The 14569-nt window shown below is 43.6% G+C and overlaps 1 protein-coding gene across 2 annotated transcripts in view; it reads left to right on the top strand.

Moving 5' to 3' along the window:
- LOC143963764 (rho GTPase-activating protein 7-like) overlaps window positions 1-10028 on the top strand; it is a 411625-nt gene extending 401597 nt beyond the window's left edge. For both annotated transcript variants that reach the window (XM_077473491.1, XM_077473490.1), the window contains exon 14: window positions 9672-10028. In XM_077473491.1, coding sequence (XP_077329617.1) covers window positions 9672-9762 — 91 coding nt within the window. In that variant the 3' untranslated portion in view covers window positions 9763-10028. The remainder of the gene's footprint in view (window positions 1-9671) is intronic.
- The last annotated feature ends 4541 nt before the right edge of the window (window positions 10029-14569 follow it).

Here is a 14569-nt window from a genome sequence, read left to right as displayed (position 1 = left end):
AAAAGTGAAATTATTAGATTTGAGATTAGTTTTCCCGCTTGGACTTGTATTTGTGATAATTCAGTTTCTACGGTGATACTTGCAAAGAGATGAACTAGAGTGCTTGTGTGTGCTTCTGCTCTTGTGCCTTTTGCATGTGTGTGTGTATATATATATATATATATATATATATGTGTGTATGTGTATATATAATATATACAGTGAGACACAATTGTGAAGTGGAACGAAATCTATTGGATATTTTAAACTTTTTTAGCAAATAAAAACTGAAAAGTGGTGCGTGCAAAATTATTCGGCCCCTTTACTTTCAGTGCAGCAAACTCACTCCAGAAGTTCAGCGAGGATCTCTGAATGATCCAATGTTGTCCTTAATGACTGATGGTGATAAATAGAATCCACCTGTGTGTAATCAAGTCTCTGTATAAATGCACCTGCTCTGTGATAGTCTCAGGGTTGTGTTGAAAGCGCAGAGAGCATCATGAAGACCAAGGAACACGCCAGGCAGGTCCGTAATACTGTTGTGGAGAAGTTTAAAGCCGGATTTGGATACAAAAAGATTTCCCAAGCTTTAAACATCCCAAGGAGCATTGTGCAAGCGATCATTTTGAAATGGAAGGAGTATCAGACCACTGCAAATCTACCAAGACCTGGCCGTCCCTCTAAACTTTCAGCTCAGACAAGGAGAAGACTGATTAGAGATACAGCCAAGAGGCCCATGATCACTCTGGATGCACTGCAGAGAACTACAGCTGAGGTGGGAGAGTCTGTCCATAGGACAACAATCAGTCGTACACTGCACAAATCTGGCCTTTATGGAAGAGTGGCAAGAAGAAAGCCATTTCTCAAAGATATCCATAAAAAGTCTTGTCTAAAGTTTGCCACAAGCCACCTGGGAGACACACCAAACTGGTGGAAGAAGGTGCTCTGGTCAGGTGAAACCAAAATCGAACTTTTTGCACACAATGCAAAACGATATGTTTGGTGTAAAAGCAACACAGCTCATCACCCTCAACACACCATCCCCACTGTCAAACATGGTGATGGCAGCATCATGGTTTGGGCCTGCTTTTCTTCAGCAGGGACAGGGAAGATGGTTAAAATTGAGGGGAAGATGGATGCAGCCAAATACAGGACCATTCTGGATGAAAACCTGTTGGAGTCTGCAAAAGACCTGAAACTGGGATGGAGATTTATCTTCCAAGAAGACAATGATCCCAAACATACAGCAAAATCTACAAAGGAATGGTTCACAAATAAATGTATCCAGGTGTTAGAATGGCCAAGTCAAAGTCCAGACCTGAATCCAATCGAGAATCTGTGGAAAGAGCTGAAAACTGCTGTTCACAAACGCTCTCCATCCAACCTCACTGAGCTCGAGCTGTTTTGCAAGTAAGAATGGGCAAGAATTTCAGTCTCTCGATGTGCAAAACTGATAGAGACATACCCCAAGCGACTTGCAGCTGTAATCGCAGCAAAAGGTAGCTCTACAAAGTATTAACGCAAGGGGGTCGAATAATTTTGCACGCCCCACTTTTCATTTTTTTTTATTAGTTAAAAAAGTTTCAAAAATCCAATAGATTTCGTTCCACTTCACAATTGTGTCCCACTTGTTGGTAATTCTTCACAAAAAATAAAAATGTTATATCTTTATGTTTGAAGCCTGAAATGTGGCAAAAGGTTGAAAAGTTCAAGGGGGCCAAATACTTTCGCAAGGCACTGTGTGTGTGTGTGTATATGTGTATATATATGTGTATATATATATATATATATAGTGGTAGTGTGGTACCCCACCAGCAGAAGGATGCAGGGTTCTCAACCAGGGGCGTTGTTTATTTGGGAGGAAACTGGATTTTACATTTCCTCATTGTTTACAAAAATCCAGTTGGGGACCTGGAGATTCCATAGCGTTATGGGTGGGACGGAATCTCCAATCCTGGGAACGGGTTTTGGGAACAGCCAGGAGTCTGGCTGGTTGATTGAGCAAGTAGGTCCTGGGCTTATAACAGAGCCAGGACCAGGGTTCTGGGCTCCACCCTCCCGAAGATCCAGGCAAGGGAGAGGCATGCATGTCTGCATGGTATAGTGAGAGGGCCCAAAGCTGTGGGCTGAGCAGCAAGGAAGCTAAAAAGAGGTACAGTAGTTGTACGGGATCTGTTATATGGCCAAGAGGGCTAAAATGTAAAGCCTAAATGGCAGTACTGCTGAATAAAGCCAGGTGGCTTGGTATTTTTCCGCTCATTATTACATTGTTGCTGTGCAAAGCTGAAAACCCTGTGTGGGCAACCCACCTGTTATTAGACTTGTTTTCTTTTTCATTTAATAAAAGTGGGCCAACAAGCCCTTAAATGGCATGACTGGCGTGGACTCTGCTCACTGGTGTGCTCTACACAGAAGCTTAAGAACCCCCAAATATCAGAATATATATAAATATTGTAGGGGATCAGAGGGGTGAACAGCCAGCTCAGAGACAGTCCAATAAAACAAAAATGGCTTTATTCAGCAAACAAAAGACACAACAGGCTTGTCTTGTCGCACAGCTCACAGTTTTTCAGCATACGTAAACATACAGACTTACGGGCAATAGTTCATGGCTCTAATCAGAGCTCTAGCCTTATATGTGGTTAAGCTCACCCAGCAAGTACACAATCCAACAGTGGATCTTTTCAGACAGCATGCTGCTGTGTCTCTCTCTCTCCTACTCAAACAGCTCCTCAAACAGCAGGTCTGAAGAGGAAGTACCTGGTCTATGTACCACTACAAACTTGAAGTCCTGTAGAGCAAGGAACCACTAGGTGATTCTGGAGTGTTTGTCTTTATTTTGGGCCATCCATGTAAGGGGTGCATGCATGATCTGAAACTAACTTGAAGGGTTGCTTCAACAAGTAGTAGCGGAGTGTCTCCAAAGCCCATTTTATTGCGAGACACTCCCTTTCCACAATGGAATAATTCCTCTCAGCTAGTGTGAGCTTCCAGCAGCTTCACAACAGGGTGCTCATCCCCTCCCCCAACCATCTGGGACAGTACTGCACCCAGACCAAACTTTGAGGCATCTGTTTGTACCAGAAACTCTTTTTGGACGTTGGGAGCTACCAACACAGGTTCCTGGCACAAAGCTTGCTTCAACCGATAAACGCTGCTTCTGCACTCAGTTGCGTTCTTTCCCTTGGTGAGATCAGTCAGAGGCACTGCTAGACTGAAAAAGTTGGACAAACCTCCTATAATAGCCCACAATTCCAAGGAAAGAACACACCTGTTTCTTTGTGAGTGGACGGGGCCATTTCTGGATATCCTCTACTTTGTTTAGTTGGGGTTTAATCACGCCCCTGCCTACAACATACCCCAAGTAGCAGGCCTCCTCCAACCCAAACCTGCTCTTTTCTGGGTTCGCTGCAAACCCTGCACTTCAAAGAGCATCCAAGACAAACTGGACCTTCGGTAAATGACTTTCCCAGTCCTGACTAAAGATGACAATGTCATCAAGATAGGCTCCTGAGAATTCCTTATGAGGTCTCGGGATGAAGACCATGGCCTTCTGGAAAGTGGCTGGGGCCCCATGTAAACCAAATGGCATCCGGGCATATTGCCATAACTCCCCTGGTGTGGCAAATGCAGCTTTTTTTTTTTTTTGCCTCTGGGGAAAGCGTGATCTGCCAGTATCCCTTGGTCAAGTCCAGAGTGGGGATGTACCAAGCTGGTCCTAATCTCTTGATTAACTCATCCACCCAGGTCATGGGATATGCGTCTGGCTTGGAGACTTCATTTCAGAACTCATTGCAGAACTGCCAGGTTCCATTCGGCTTGGGTACAAGGACGATTAGGCTGGGCCAGCTACTTGAAGACTCCTCAATGATCCCAAGGTCCAACATACTCTTAAGCTCAACTGAGACAATATTCCAGCGAGCTTCAGGTATGCAGTAGGGTTTGAGGTTCACTCGAACGCCAGGGTCTGTGACGTTATGTTCAACCAGTGAGGTTAGGCCCAGCACGTTTGAAAAAATGTCTCGATTCCTCTGCAAAAACTTCCAGGACTCCTGGTTTTGAGAAGGGGAGAGAGCCTCTGCAATCCCTACCTTCTTAATCTGAGCATCAGGATCTTCAGACTGACTGTCAAAAACTGTCTTTTTCCATGGTTTGATCAAGCTGACATGGTAAATCTGGTAGGGTTTACATTTGGTGGGCTGATGGACTTTATAGTTGACCTTGCTAATGCTCTCAACTATCTCAAAGGGTCCTTGCCACTTGGCAAGAAACTTACTCTCCACGGTAGGCACTAACACCAGCACCCGATCCCCAGGTTTAAACTCTCTAACCTTGGCAGATCAGTTGTATACATGACTCTGTTTTGCGCAGCCTGCAAATGTTCCTGTACTATGGGCATAACTTTTGTTATTCGTTCCTGCATTTGAGAGATGTGTTGTACCACACTCCCATACGGGGAAGCTTCTTGTTTCCATGTCTTTCATTATGTCCAGTAGTCCACCGGGGTGTCCCCCATAAACCAACTCAAAATGGGAGAATCCTGTGGAGGCCTGGGGTACCTCTCTTATGGCAAACAACAAGGGAGGCAACAAGCAATCCCAATCCCGACCATCCTCCTCAACTGCTTTCTTTAGCATTCCCTTTAGGGCTTGTTGAACAGCTCCACTAAGCCAACTGTTTATAGGTGATGCACTGAAGTCCACAAGTGTTTAATCTTAAACAGTTTACAGAGTTCCTTCATCACTTTTGACAGTAAGCTCTACAAGCAGGGCCCCCCTGTACCTTTTTGTATTGTACTGTAATTGTGTTGTCCCCCCTATACATTGTAAAGTGCTGCGTAAACTGTTGGCGCTATATAAATCGTGAATAATAATGGAGTACCTTGGTCTGTCAAGATCTCAGTTTGGAGCCCTGTTCTCATGAACATCTGAAACAACTCCTGTGTTATGACCTTGGATGAGCAATTTCTTAAAGGGACTGACTCTGGATACCTGGTGGCATAGTCGAGGACAACTAAAATGTATTGGTGTCCCCTAGCTGACTTGGTAAAGGGCCCACCAAATCCATGACTATGCAATCAAAAGGAACCTCGATAATTGGAAGCTATACCAGCGGACTGCAAAAATGGGTTGTTGGACCAGTTCTTTGACAGGTAGGGCAGGACTCACAGTAGTCCTTAATTTCTTGATATACACTGGGCCAAAAGAAATGCTGTAAAACCCATTCCTGAGTTTTAGCAGCTCCAAGGTGGGGGAACTGCACATCTGCCCCAGGGTGCAGTGGTTCACCATTTAAGACTGTGGCCTGTTCCCTGGCAGGGATCAACGTGGGGTCTCTCATCTGAGCACTAAGCAAATCTCCCCTGAGATCTGACATATCTGGCTCAGAGGAGGTATTTTCCGCTTCCAAACCCGCAGACACCTCCAGGGGACCGGCTCACTTCCTGCAGGTTCAGCAACCTGGTACTTTTCCTCAGTAACAACCTCTTGCAACACAGTATTATTTACCACCTCTGTGGATTCTTGCTTTTTGGGGGAAACCCCCGAACCTTTGCTCAAACAAGTCCCAAACCATGGGGTGGTCTCGCCCGATTAGTAAGTCATGAGGTACAACTTTTAGTGTAGCCATTCCTGCTGGTGTACACAGGGTCACACAGGCCACCGGATAGTTTTTAACATCACCATGCACACAGATGACCCCGACTTGTTCCCTTGGTACTAGTTTTCTTGGCAACCCGTCCAATCGGGGCAGGGTGACGACACTCCCAGAGTCAAGGAGCGCTACCACCTCCTGTCCATTGACCGGCACCACACTCATGCTGATGCAGGCTGGTTGCAGCACATAATGCATGGGCATACATGGAGCCACGGTGACCCATGTCGCGCTCCATTGGTTCTTCTCGACTTGGGCACTGGGCTTCCAGATGACCCAGTTGATGGCAGGACCAACAGCGCACCTCACAGGGATCCCCCTGTCGACTCCCTGGAAGCTTAGGTCCTGGGGTGCTCCTGGCAGTTGTATTATACTCCCAGGCAGCCACCATATGATCACCGGGAGCCACTCTTGTGCTGGGAAGCATTTCTTAGAAATGGGCCAGCTCTCTTGGGAAAGAGGGACTCTCCTGGAACTTTTCTGCACAACTTTAGCAGCCACCTCATCCAGGTACTGAGGCACCCATCAGTGGAACTTCCTGGGTAGTCCATGCAGTAAAGTGTCCAGTGCGACTATTTCCACAATCTGTGGAAAAGACAAGTGGGTGTCTTTTCCTCAGGTTTCAGACAATCTGGGAACAAGTGCAAGCTGCGCACGGGCAAGCTTAGCCTTGTGAAAATGCCAGCCATGGACTCTGTTCGCCCTTAAAGCGACAGTCACTCCCAGCCTTGCTAGGATTTCCACTTTCAGGAGCTTATAATCCCATGCTGATTCAGGGGCCAAGTCACAGTATGCTTGTTGTACTGGCTCCTTTCCTGACCGCAGACCTCCATCTACCCAGTCTTTATCAGGTAGATATCTTCCCTTGCTGCAACCCGCTCAAACATCGCCAGGTATGCTGCCACGTTGTCTGAGGCCGTCACTTTTATTCCTATTACAAGGAATGGAAACATCTTGTAATAGAAAAAAAGCATGACAGGACCTTTTAAATATGAGATCTGGAGTCAAAAAGAATTTAAAAAATAATAATTTACCATTAAAAAAAGAAGAAAAAAATGGCCCTTTAAGAGCTATGGGCAGAAGTAACGTTCTGCCCTGCAATGCCATGGAGACGGGTGGGGGCCATCTTCCCCTCACTCGTTTCCATACCAAGGCCCCAGATCCAATCGCCACTGCCGCCGACTACAGTAAGCGGCGGAGGGCATTGAAGCGTGGCGGGAGGGGGGCCCTCTCCCGCCGCCGATAAAACTGATCTTGCAGCGAATCCACCACAGAAACCACTTTTATCTTGAAGCAGACCGCCGGCCGAACAAGAGAATACCGGGGTTATGGCAGCTAGCTGCTGCCATAACAATGATATTCTCCTTCAAAGTAAGGATGTATATCGGCGTGTGGCGGTCCGGAAGTGGTTAAAATCCATATCAGACCAAAGGATTTGGTATTGTCCTGGGGGGGAGGGGCCCACACCAATTTTTTTTTCTCCATTTTGGGCTGGGGTTCCCCTTAAAGATCCTCAGCACACAAGCCGCACTGCCAGTCCGATCATCATGGTCCGACTTCTATTCAAATCAATGGGCTCTCATAGGGAACCATTGATTTTTGAATAGAAGCAGAGAAATGCCTGACAAGGCATACAGCTTTAAATCACAGTTAACAGCTTTTACCTGCATCCTAGCTTTTTAGGACCGCTCTTGAACACTATTTTAGGGCATTCAGACAACAGCCCATAAACTCCCCTGCTGATAAACATCAATAAACATCCATATGTGCATGGACACACAGGATAACACAGAGGGGAGTTTAACCACTTACCAGGCACTTTCACCCCTTCCCGCCCAGGACAATTTTTACCTTTTAGCTCTGCCGCAGTTTGAATGACAATTGCGCGGTCATGCTACACTGTACCCAAACAAAATTTTTATCATTTTGTTTCCACAAAGCTTCCACAGAACTTTCTTTTGGTGGTATTTGATCACTTCTGCAGTTTTTATTTTTTTCTAAACAAACTAAAAAAGAAAAAAATTTTGGGAAAGAAAAAAAAGTTTTTCTTCGTTTTTGGTTCTAAACTTTTTTCTTCTTCACTGACGGGCACTGATGAGGCAGCAATGATATGTAGAGTTGATGGGCACTGATAGGCACCTGTGATGGGCACTGACAGGTGGCACTGATTGGCAGATAGGCGGTACCGATTGGACTGACAGGTGGCACTCATGAGAAGCATTGATGTTCAGGTACTGACAGGTTTTACTACTGTGCACTGAGATGGGCACTGTGGTGGGCACTGATTAGCATTGATATGGGCACTGTGAGCTGTGTTTGTATGGGGCACTAACTGACAGCTTATGGGCACATTTTAAAAAGGTGTTGTGGCACATCTGAGGGGGCTGCACTGATCATCAATGTGCTGATTATCAGCACAGACCCCCCACTCTGACAGGGCGAGCCGCCGATCGGCTCTCTGTTAGCGCAAACCAAGAAATGACGTTTACTGGCACTTCCTGGTTCATGAGATGATCAGCTGTGATTGGTCACAGCTGATTATGTGGTAAGAAGCCCCTGACACCGGCTCCTTTTCACGGCCGGAGATGCGGGGTGTCAGACTGACACGCCGCACTTGCGATCGCCGGCATGTTATCCTGCTGCCCGTCATATGACACCCAGTTAGCATAACAGCCAATTCCTGGCCGTCATTCTACATACGGCGGCGGGAAGTGGTTAAGGGCTGTTAAAAACAAAACAAAAACAAAACACCCAAAAACATCAGTTTATCAGCTTCAGTTTGCTTGAACCCTTAATATTTTACCTTTTGTGAGTGGGATTTTTAATTAAAGTGGCTGTTGCAGATTTTATTATACCATTGGAGGCTGTTTCTTTTATATGCTTGGATAAATCATCTTCTGAATGGAGGAGTGATTTAATGGTGATTTATCCCAAGTTTTTATCACAAATATATACAAGCCCTTATTGCCAATCATGAGAATGATTCGCAATACGGCTTGGTGAGTTTCTCTCTGGAGGGGGAGGTGTGTCACGAGCACAAGTGGTGGTTTATGGAAATTCTTGGTGGATATATTCACAGCACCATTGCATTGTTCATGGACCTTGATGGACTTTACATTTCTTGCGCTTTATTATCTTTGTGCATAATGGCTGTGTGTCACAGCAATAATTGTAGGTTTGAGTTGTAGGTTCTCTTGTGCTTTTTTTCAATGTTATAATTTTAATCTAATATTTTTTTAAGATGGCAGCAGTGGCACACTTCTATTCATGTGTTTTTCACTTATATATATATATATATATATATATATATATATATATATATATATATATATATATATATATATATATATATATATATATATATATGACCTGGGGGACAGGTAGCAGGTATAAAGCTCCCTGGGATGAGCAGTTTCTCAGGCACAGATACCAAATCCAGAGATGAAGTGACCAACAGTGCTGTGTTTATTTGTGGTATATACAAGTCCATATACAGGTGCTGTACAGTGCTCCAGAAAACAAATTAAAGGGCAAAGTAGCAAAACACAAATCCTAGCCGTGTCACGGCTCTAGCTATACAATCTACAGACCCTCACTACCAGGCTGAACAAGCTTAACGCTGTCAGTCTCTACAAAGAACTGCTTAACAGGTTTTACCAACCTTACTCTCTTCACAGACTGACTTTGTGTGAATGTCCCAAGCAAAGGCTGTCTGTTCAGGTGAGCTTAAATTAGCCTGGGGAAGAGGACCAAGACCCAAACTGGATCATGGATCACAGATTTCTAAATGTGTATGAGAGGAGCCTGGGAGAGGTATAAACCCCGAACAGGACTTTTCCTGGCTCTCTCTGGGACGCTCTGCTACTCTACATATATATATATATATATATATATATATATATATATATATATACCTTTTTTTATACATTACTCTTTCGCACAGGGATTTACAGTATGTGTTAATATTTATGTAGCTACAGTATATGGTCTTAGTACAATGTATTTATTTTTCACATACTGAGTGAAGCTTTGTTTTACAGGGGTCGTACAAGTGAATGGTACAATAAAGTTTTTGGTCACATGTGTGCCACTGAGATCCAGCGACTAAAAAGCTCCTTTGACAAGAAATAAGCAATGAAGACATGGACTGAGAAGCCATATCGATGATGATTCCTGGCAACTTTACAACAAAATGAATGTTACCAGAAAAGCCAATGCAACCTGAGGAACTGTTTTGGTTAGGTTTCAATAGTTTCTACATGTAGTTTTTATTTAATTTGTATTATGTAGAAAAAGGTACTTGACTTTGTTATAATTTCATAATACATAAATATAGATTTTATTTATGTGCAAATTATATGACAAATGTATTAAATGTATAATAAATATATATAAAACATATTTTGTAGAAACATTTTTGAGGTAAAGCACATGGTTCTTTAGTCCTCTTTAACCCCTTCCCACCAACAGTGCGCATATATGTGGCCTCACAGAAGTAGGTATTTTTCCGTGGGACTGCATTTATGTGTATCGGTCTTTGTGCTGGCAGTGCACTGCACAGCGTGCTCCCAGCACAGAAACCAGGCTCTCACCAGGAGACCCAGAAATCCTGGTTCCGGGTCATCTGATCGATGTAATAGCCTCTGATTGGTGATCAGTCACTGTGCAGCCCACCCATGTGTTTTCTTTCTTCCTGAATCGAGGGAGAGATGCAATGGGGTTTATTTATTAAAAGCAAATCCATTTTGTATTGGAAGTGCAGTCCCTGTAGATCTGAGGGGGGCATGCAAGGAAAATAAAAAACAGCATTTTTGCTTGTACATTAATGGATGATAGAAATAATGGCTTCCTCTCATTTCAGATCTTCCCCTCAGATCTACAACAAGTGCACTCCCAAGTGCTCTTTCAAGTGCACTTTTAGTGCAAAGTGGATTTGCCTTTAGTAAATCAACCCCATTGCATCCCTCTCCTTGCAGGAAGAAAGATAAATAAACAAAAGTACATAAATATATTTAAAAAAAAATAGGTAGATCAAGGTTTGATCTAAGTCAATGTCAGGGCTAGTGTTTGGGTCAAGTAAGGATCAAAGGTCATGGTCAGTATATATTGGGTAGGATTGAAAAAAAAATAATATATTTTGTATCAGTCAGTCAGTGTCCATATGTTTTTAGGTAGGCAAAATGTGCACTATTGTTTCTTGGCCTTACTATGGGTACAAACAACATACACATACAGTGGGGCAAAAAAGTATTTAGTCAGCCACCAGTTGTGCAAGTTCTCCCACTTAAAAAGGCCTGTAATTGTCATCATAGGTATACCTAAACAATGAGAGACATAATGTGGAAACAATCCAGACAATAACATTGTCTAATTTTTGAAAGAATTTATTTGCAAATTATGGTGGAGAATAAGTATTTGGTTACCTACAAACGAGCAAGATTTCTGGCTCTCACAGACTTGTATCTTCTTCTTTAAGAGGCTCCTCTGTCCTCCACTCATTACTTGTATTAATGGTACCTGTTTGAACTCATTATCAGTATAAAAGACACCTGTCCATAACCTCAAACAGTCACACACCAAACACCACTATGGTGAAGACCAAAGAGATGTCGAAGGACACCAGAAACAAAAAAGTGTAGACCTGCACCAGGCTGGGAAGACTGAATCTGCAATAGGCAAGCAGCTTAGTGTGAAGAAATCAACTGTGGGAGCAATAATTAGAAAATGGAAGACATACAAGACCACTGATAATCTCCCTCGATCTGTGGCTCCACGCAAGCTCTCACCCCGTGGGGTCAAAATAATCACAAGAACGGTGAGCAAAAAATCCAAGAACCACATGGGGGGACCTAGTGAATGACCTACAGAGAGCTGGGACCAACGTAACAAAGGCTACCATCAGTAACACACTACACCGCCAGGGACTCAGATCCTGCAGTGCCAGACGTGCCCCCCTGCTTGAGTCAGTACATGTCTGGGCCTGTCAGGGGTTTGCTAGAGAGCATTTGGATGATCCAGAAGAGGATTGGGAGAATGTCATATGGGGTCAGATGAAACCAAAGTAGAACTGTTTGGTAGAAACACAACTCATCGTGTTTGGAGGAGAGAGAATGCTGAGTTGCAACCAAAGAACACCATACCCACTGTGAAGCATGGGGATGGCAACATCATGCTTTGGGGCTGTTTCTCTGCAAAGAGAACAGGACGACTGATCCATGTATATGAAAGAATGAATGGAACCATGTATCGTGACATTTTGAGTGCAAACCTCCACCCATCAGCAAGGGCATTGAAGATGCTAGGTCTTTCAGCATGACAATGATCCCAAACACACTGCCCGGGCAATGAAGGAGTGGCTTCGTAAGAAGCATTTCAAGGTCCTGGAGTGGCCTAGCTAGTCTCCAGATCTCAACCCCATAGAAAACCTTTGGAGGGAGTTGAAAATCCATGTTGCCCAGCGACAGCCCCAAAAAAAATCACTGCTCTAGAGGAGATCTGCAAGAAGGAATGGCCCAACATACCAGCAACAGTGTGTGACAACCTTGTGAAGCCTTACAGAAAAGGTTTGACCTCTGTCATTGCCAACAACGGATATATAAGTATTGAGATGAACTTTAGATATTGACCAAATACTTATTTTCCACCATAATTTGCAAATAAATCCTTACAAAAATCAGACAATGTAATTGTCTGGATTTGTTTCTACGTTTTGTCTCTCATAGTGGAGGTATACCTATGATGACAATTGCACGCCTCTCTCATCTTTTTAAGTGGGAGAACACAATTGGTGGCTGACTAAATACTTTTTTTGCCCCACTGTATGTGGTTTCACTGCAATTGTCAGGGGCAGGAAAATTTATTTTGTGTTGTTTTTTGGTAGGTTATGGTAGTTAGCATGTAATATACAGCTAAATGTAAAAATAAATGCTGTTACAATGTTGGGCCAGTTTTCCTTTGATTAAAAAAAAAAAAAAAAATCAGGCGATATTCATTACCATTTACCACCAAATGAAAGCCCGATTTCTCCTGAAAAAAACAAGGTATAATCCATCTAGATGCACAAAGTAGTTGTGATGATATGTATGGTTTTACTAACACATGTTAACCACATCAATACTGGGCACTCTGCTCCCTTCCTTCCCAGACCAATGTTCAGCTTTCAGCGTTCTTACATTTTCGATGACAATTGCGCGGTCATGCAATGCTGTACGCAAATTACATTTTTATAATTTTGTTCACACAAATAGAGCTTTCTTTTGGTGGTAATTCATGACTCTGTATATTTTTTGCGATATAAGCAAAAAATGAGCAGAACTTTGGGAAAAAAAAAAAAAAAACACTATTTCCTTCTATCTTAAAAGAAATCCACTAAAATCGAATTTTGTCATACATTTAAGCCAAAATGTATTCTGCTACATGTTTCCGTTAAAGTGGTTGTAAACCCTTACAAACCACTTTGACCTACAGGTAAGCCTAGATTAAGGCTTACCTGTAGGTCCAAGAAATATCTCCCAAACCTACACGGTTTAGGAGATATTTGCCCAAAGACGGGCACCGCTATCTACGGCGCATGCGCCGTAGATAGCGGCGCGCAGGCGCACTGAGCGGGGCATCGTCGATGACGGCAATGCTGCGAGTCTCGGCTCTCGTGCGCATGCGCGGGAGTGACGTCATCGCTGCTCCGGCGAATCACAGCGCCAGAGCAGCGAGACCCACCAAGAAGATGGACGCTCGGAACTACAGGGGACAGCGGTGACTTCGCTGGCTCCTGTGTCAGGTAAGAGACACATAATGGACTACTATGCGATGCATAGTAGTCCATTATGCTTTGCCTTTACAGGGAATGAAAGAGGAAGTAAACTCATCAGGGTTTACTTCCTCTTTTTAAGTGTATAATAAAAATTCCGTTAAATGTATAATGGTGTGATCACGGACATATGTACACAAAAATGATCATGTACAGATGTGCGCAGGTGATCACTGACATGTGTGCAGATAATCATTGGGACATGTGATTTTACTGTTACATATGTGGGGGACAGGTGTTTTTACTCTGTGGTGACGTGTTTTGGGCACATGTGTGCTTTTTTACATTGAGGGCACTAGACTGGTGATCAGCAAGTAAAAAGCTGTAAAACACAGCTCGTACTCACTGATCACCAGCCGGGGACAGCAATCCGCTCTACTCTCCTCACTGACAACTTCTGTGTGAGGAGAGGAGAGCCGATTGCCTAGCAACCGTCTCTGTATTTACATCACATGATGGCTGTGATTGGACATGGCTGTCCTGTGATCAGGAGGGCCAATCATAGAGTCCTCCTGCCAATCGGAGATGCGCCGTGTCCGGGTGACACGAACACATCGTGATCATGCCGCTGCGCGGGCGATACCCCTCCTTCTGAAGGATGTTCTTGAACGTCCACTCAGAGAGTGCCCACCCGGCCATTTATATACAGTGGCCGGGTGGGAAGTAGTTAAAGTTTCAAAAGGGGTTGAAGAAAAATCTATTATATGTATGAAAAAAACATAAAATTGTAGTTTGTAAAATACTTTCCTTTTTGTATGTATGGAAGAAGAAACCATAATCAATGCTTTGAGAATTAATAAATAAATATCAAAAAATACACTTGATCAAGTGATGATAATATTCAGAAATGAAATCCAATAGTAATTCCGCCACTGGCATGTAAAGGACAGCTACTCACCTTCTGCTGTGGACCTACAAATGATAAAAAGTCTTACTACGTATGTTCCCCTTTAACAGTTAACCACTTGCTTACTGGGCACTTAAACCCCCCTCCTGCCCAGACCAATTTTCAGCTTTCAGCGCTGATGCACTTTGAATGACAATTGCGCGGTCATACAACACTGTACCCAAATTAAATTTTTATCATTTTTTTTCCACAAATAGAGCTTTCTTTTGGTGGTATTTAATTAC

Source organism: Lithobates pipiens, unplaced genomic scaffold (assembly GCF_037356315.1).
Source record: "Lithobates pipiens isolate NorthernLeopardFrog02 unplaced genomic scaffold, aLitPip1_a1.2 Scaffold_8, whole genome shotgun sequence".
Classification (NCBI taxonomy): domain Eukaryota; kingdom Metazoa; phylum Chordata; class Amphibia; order Anura; family Ranidae; genus Lithobates; species Lithobates pipiens.
This window is presented reverse-complemented; position numbering and strand designations above follow the sequence as displayed.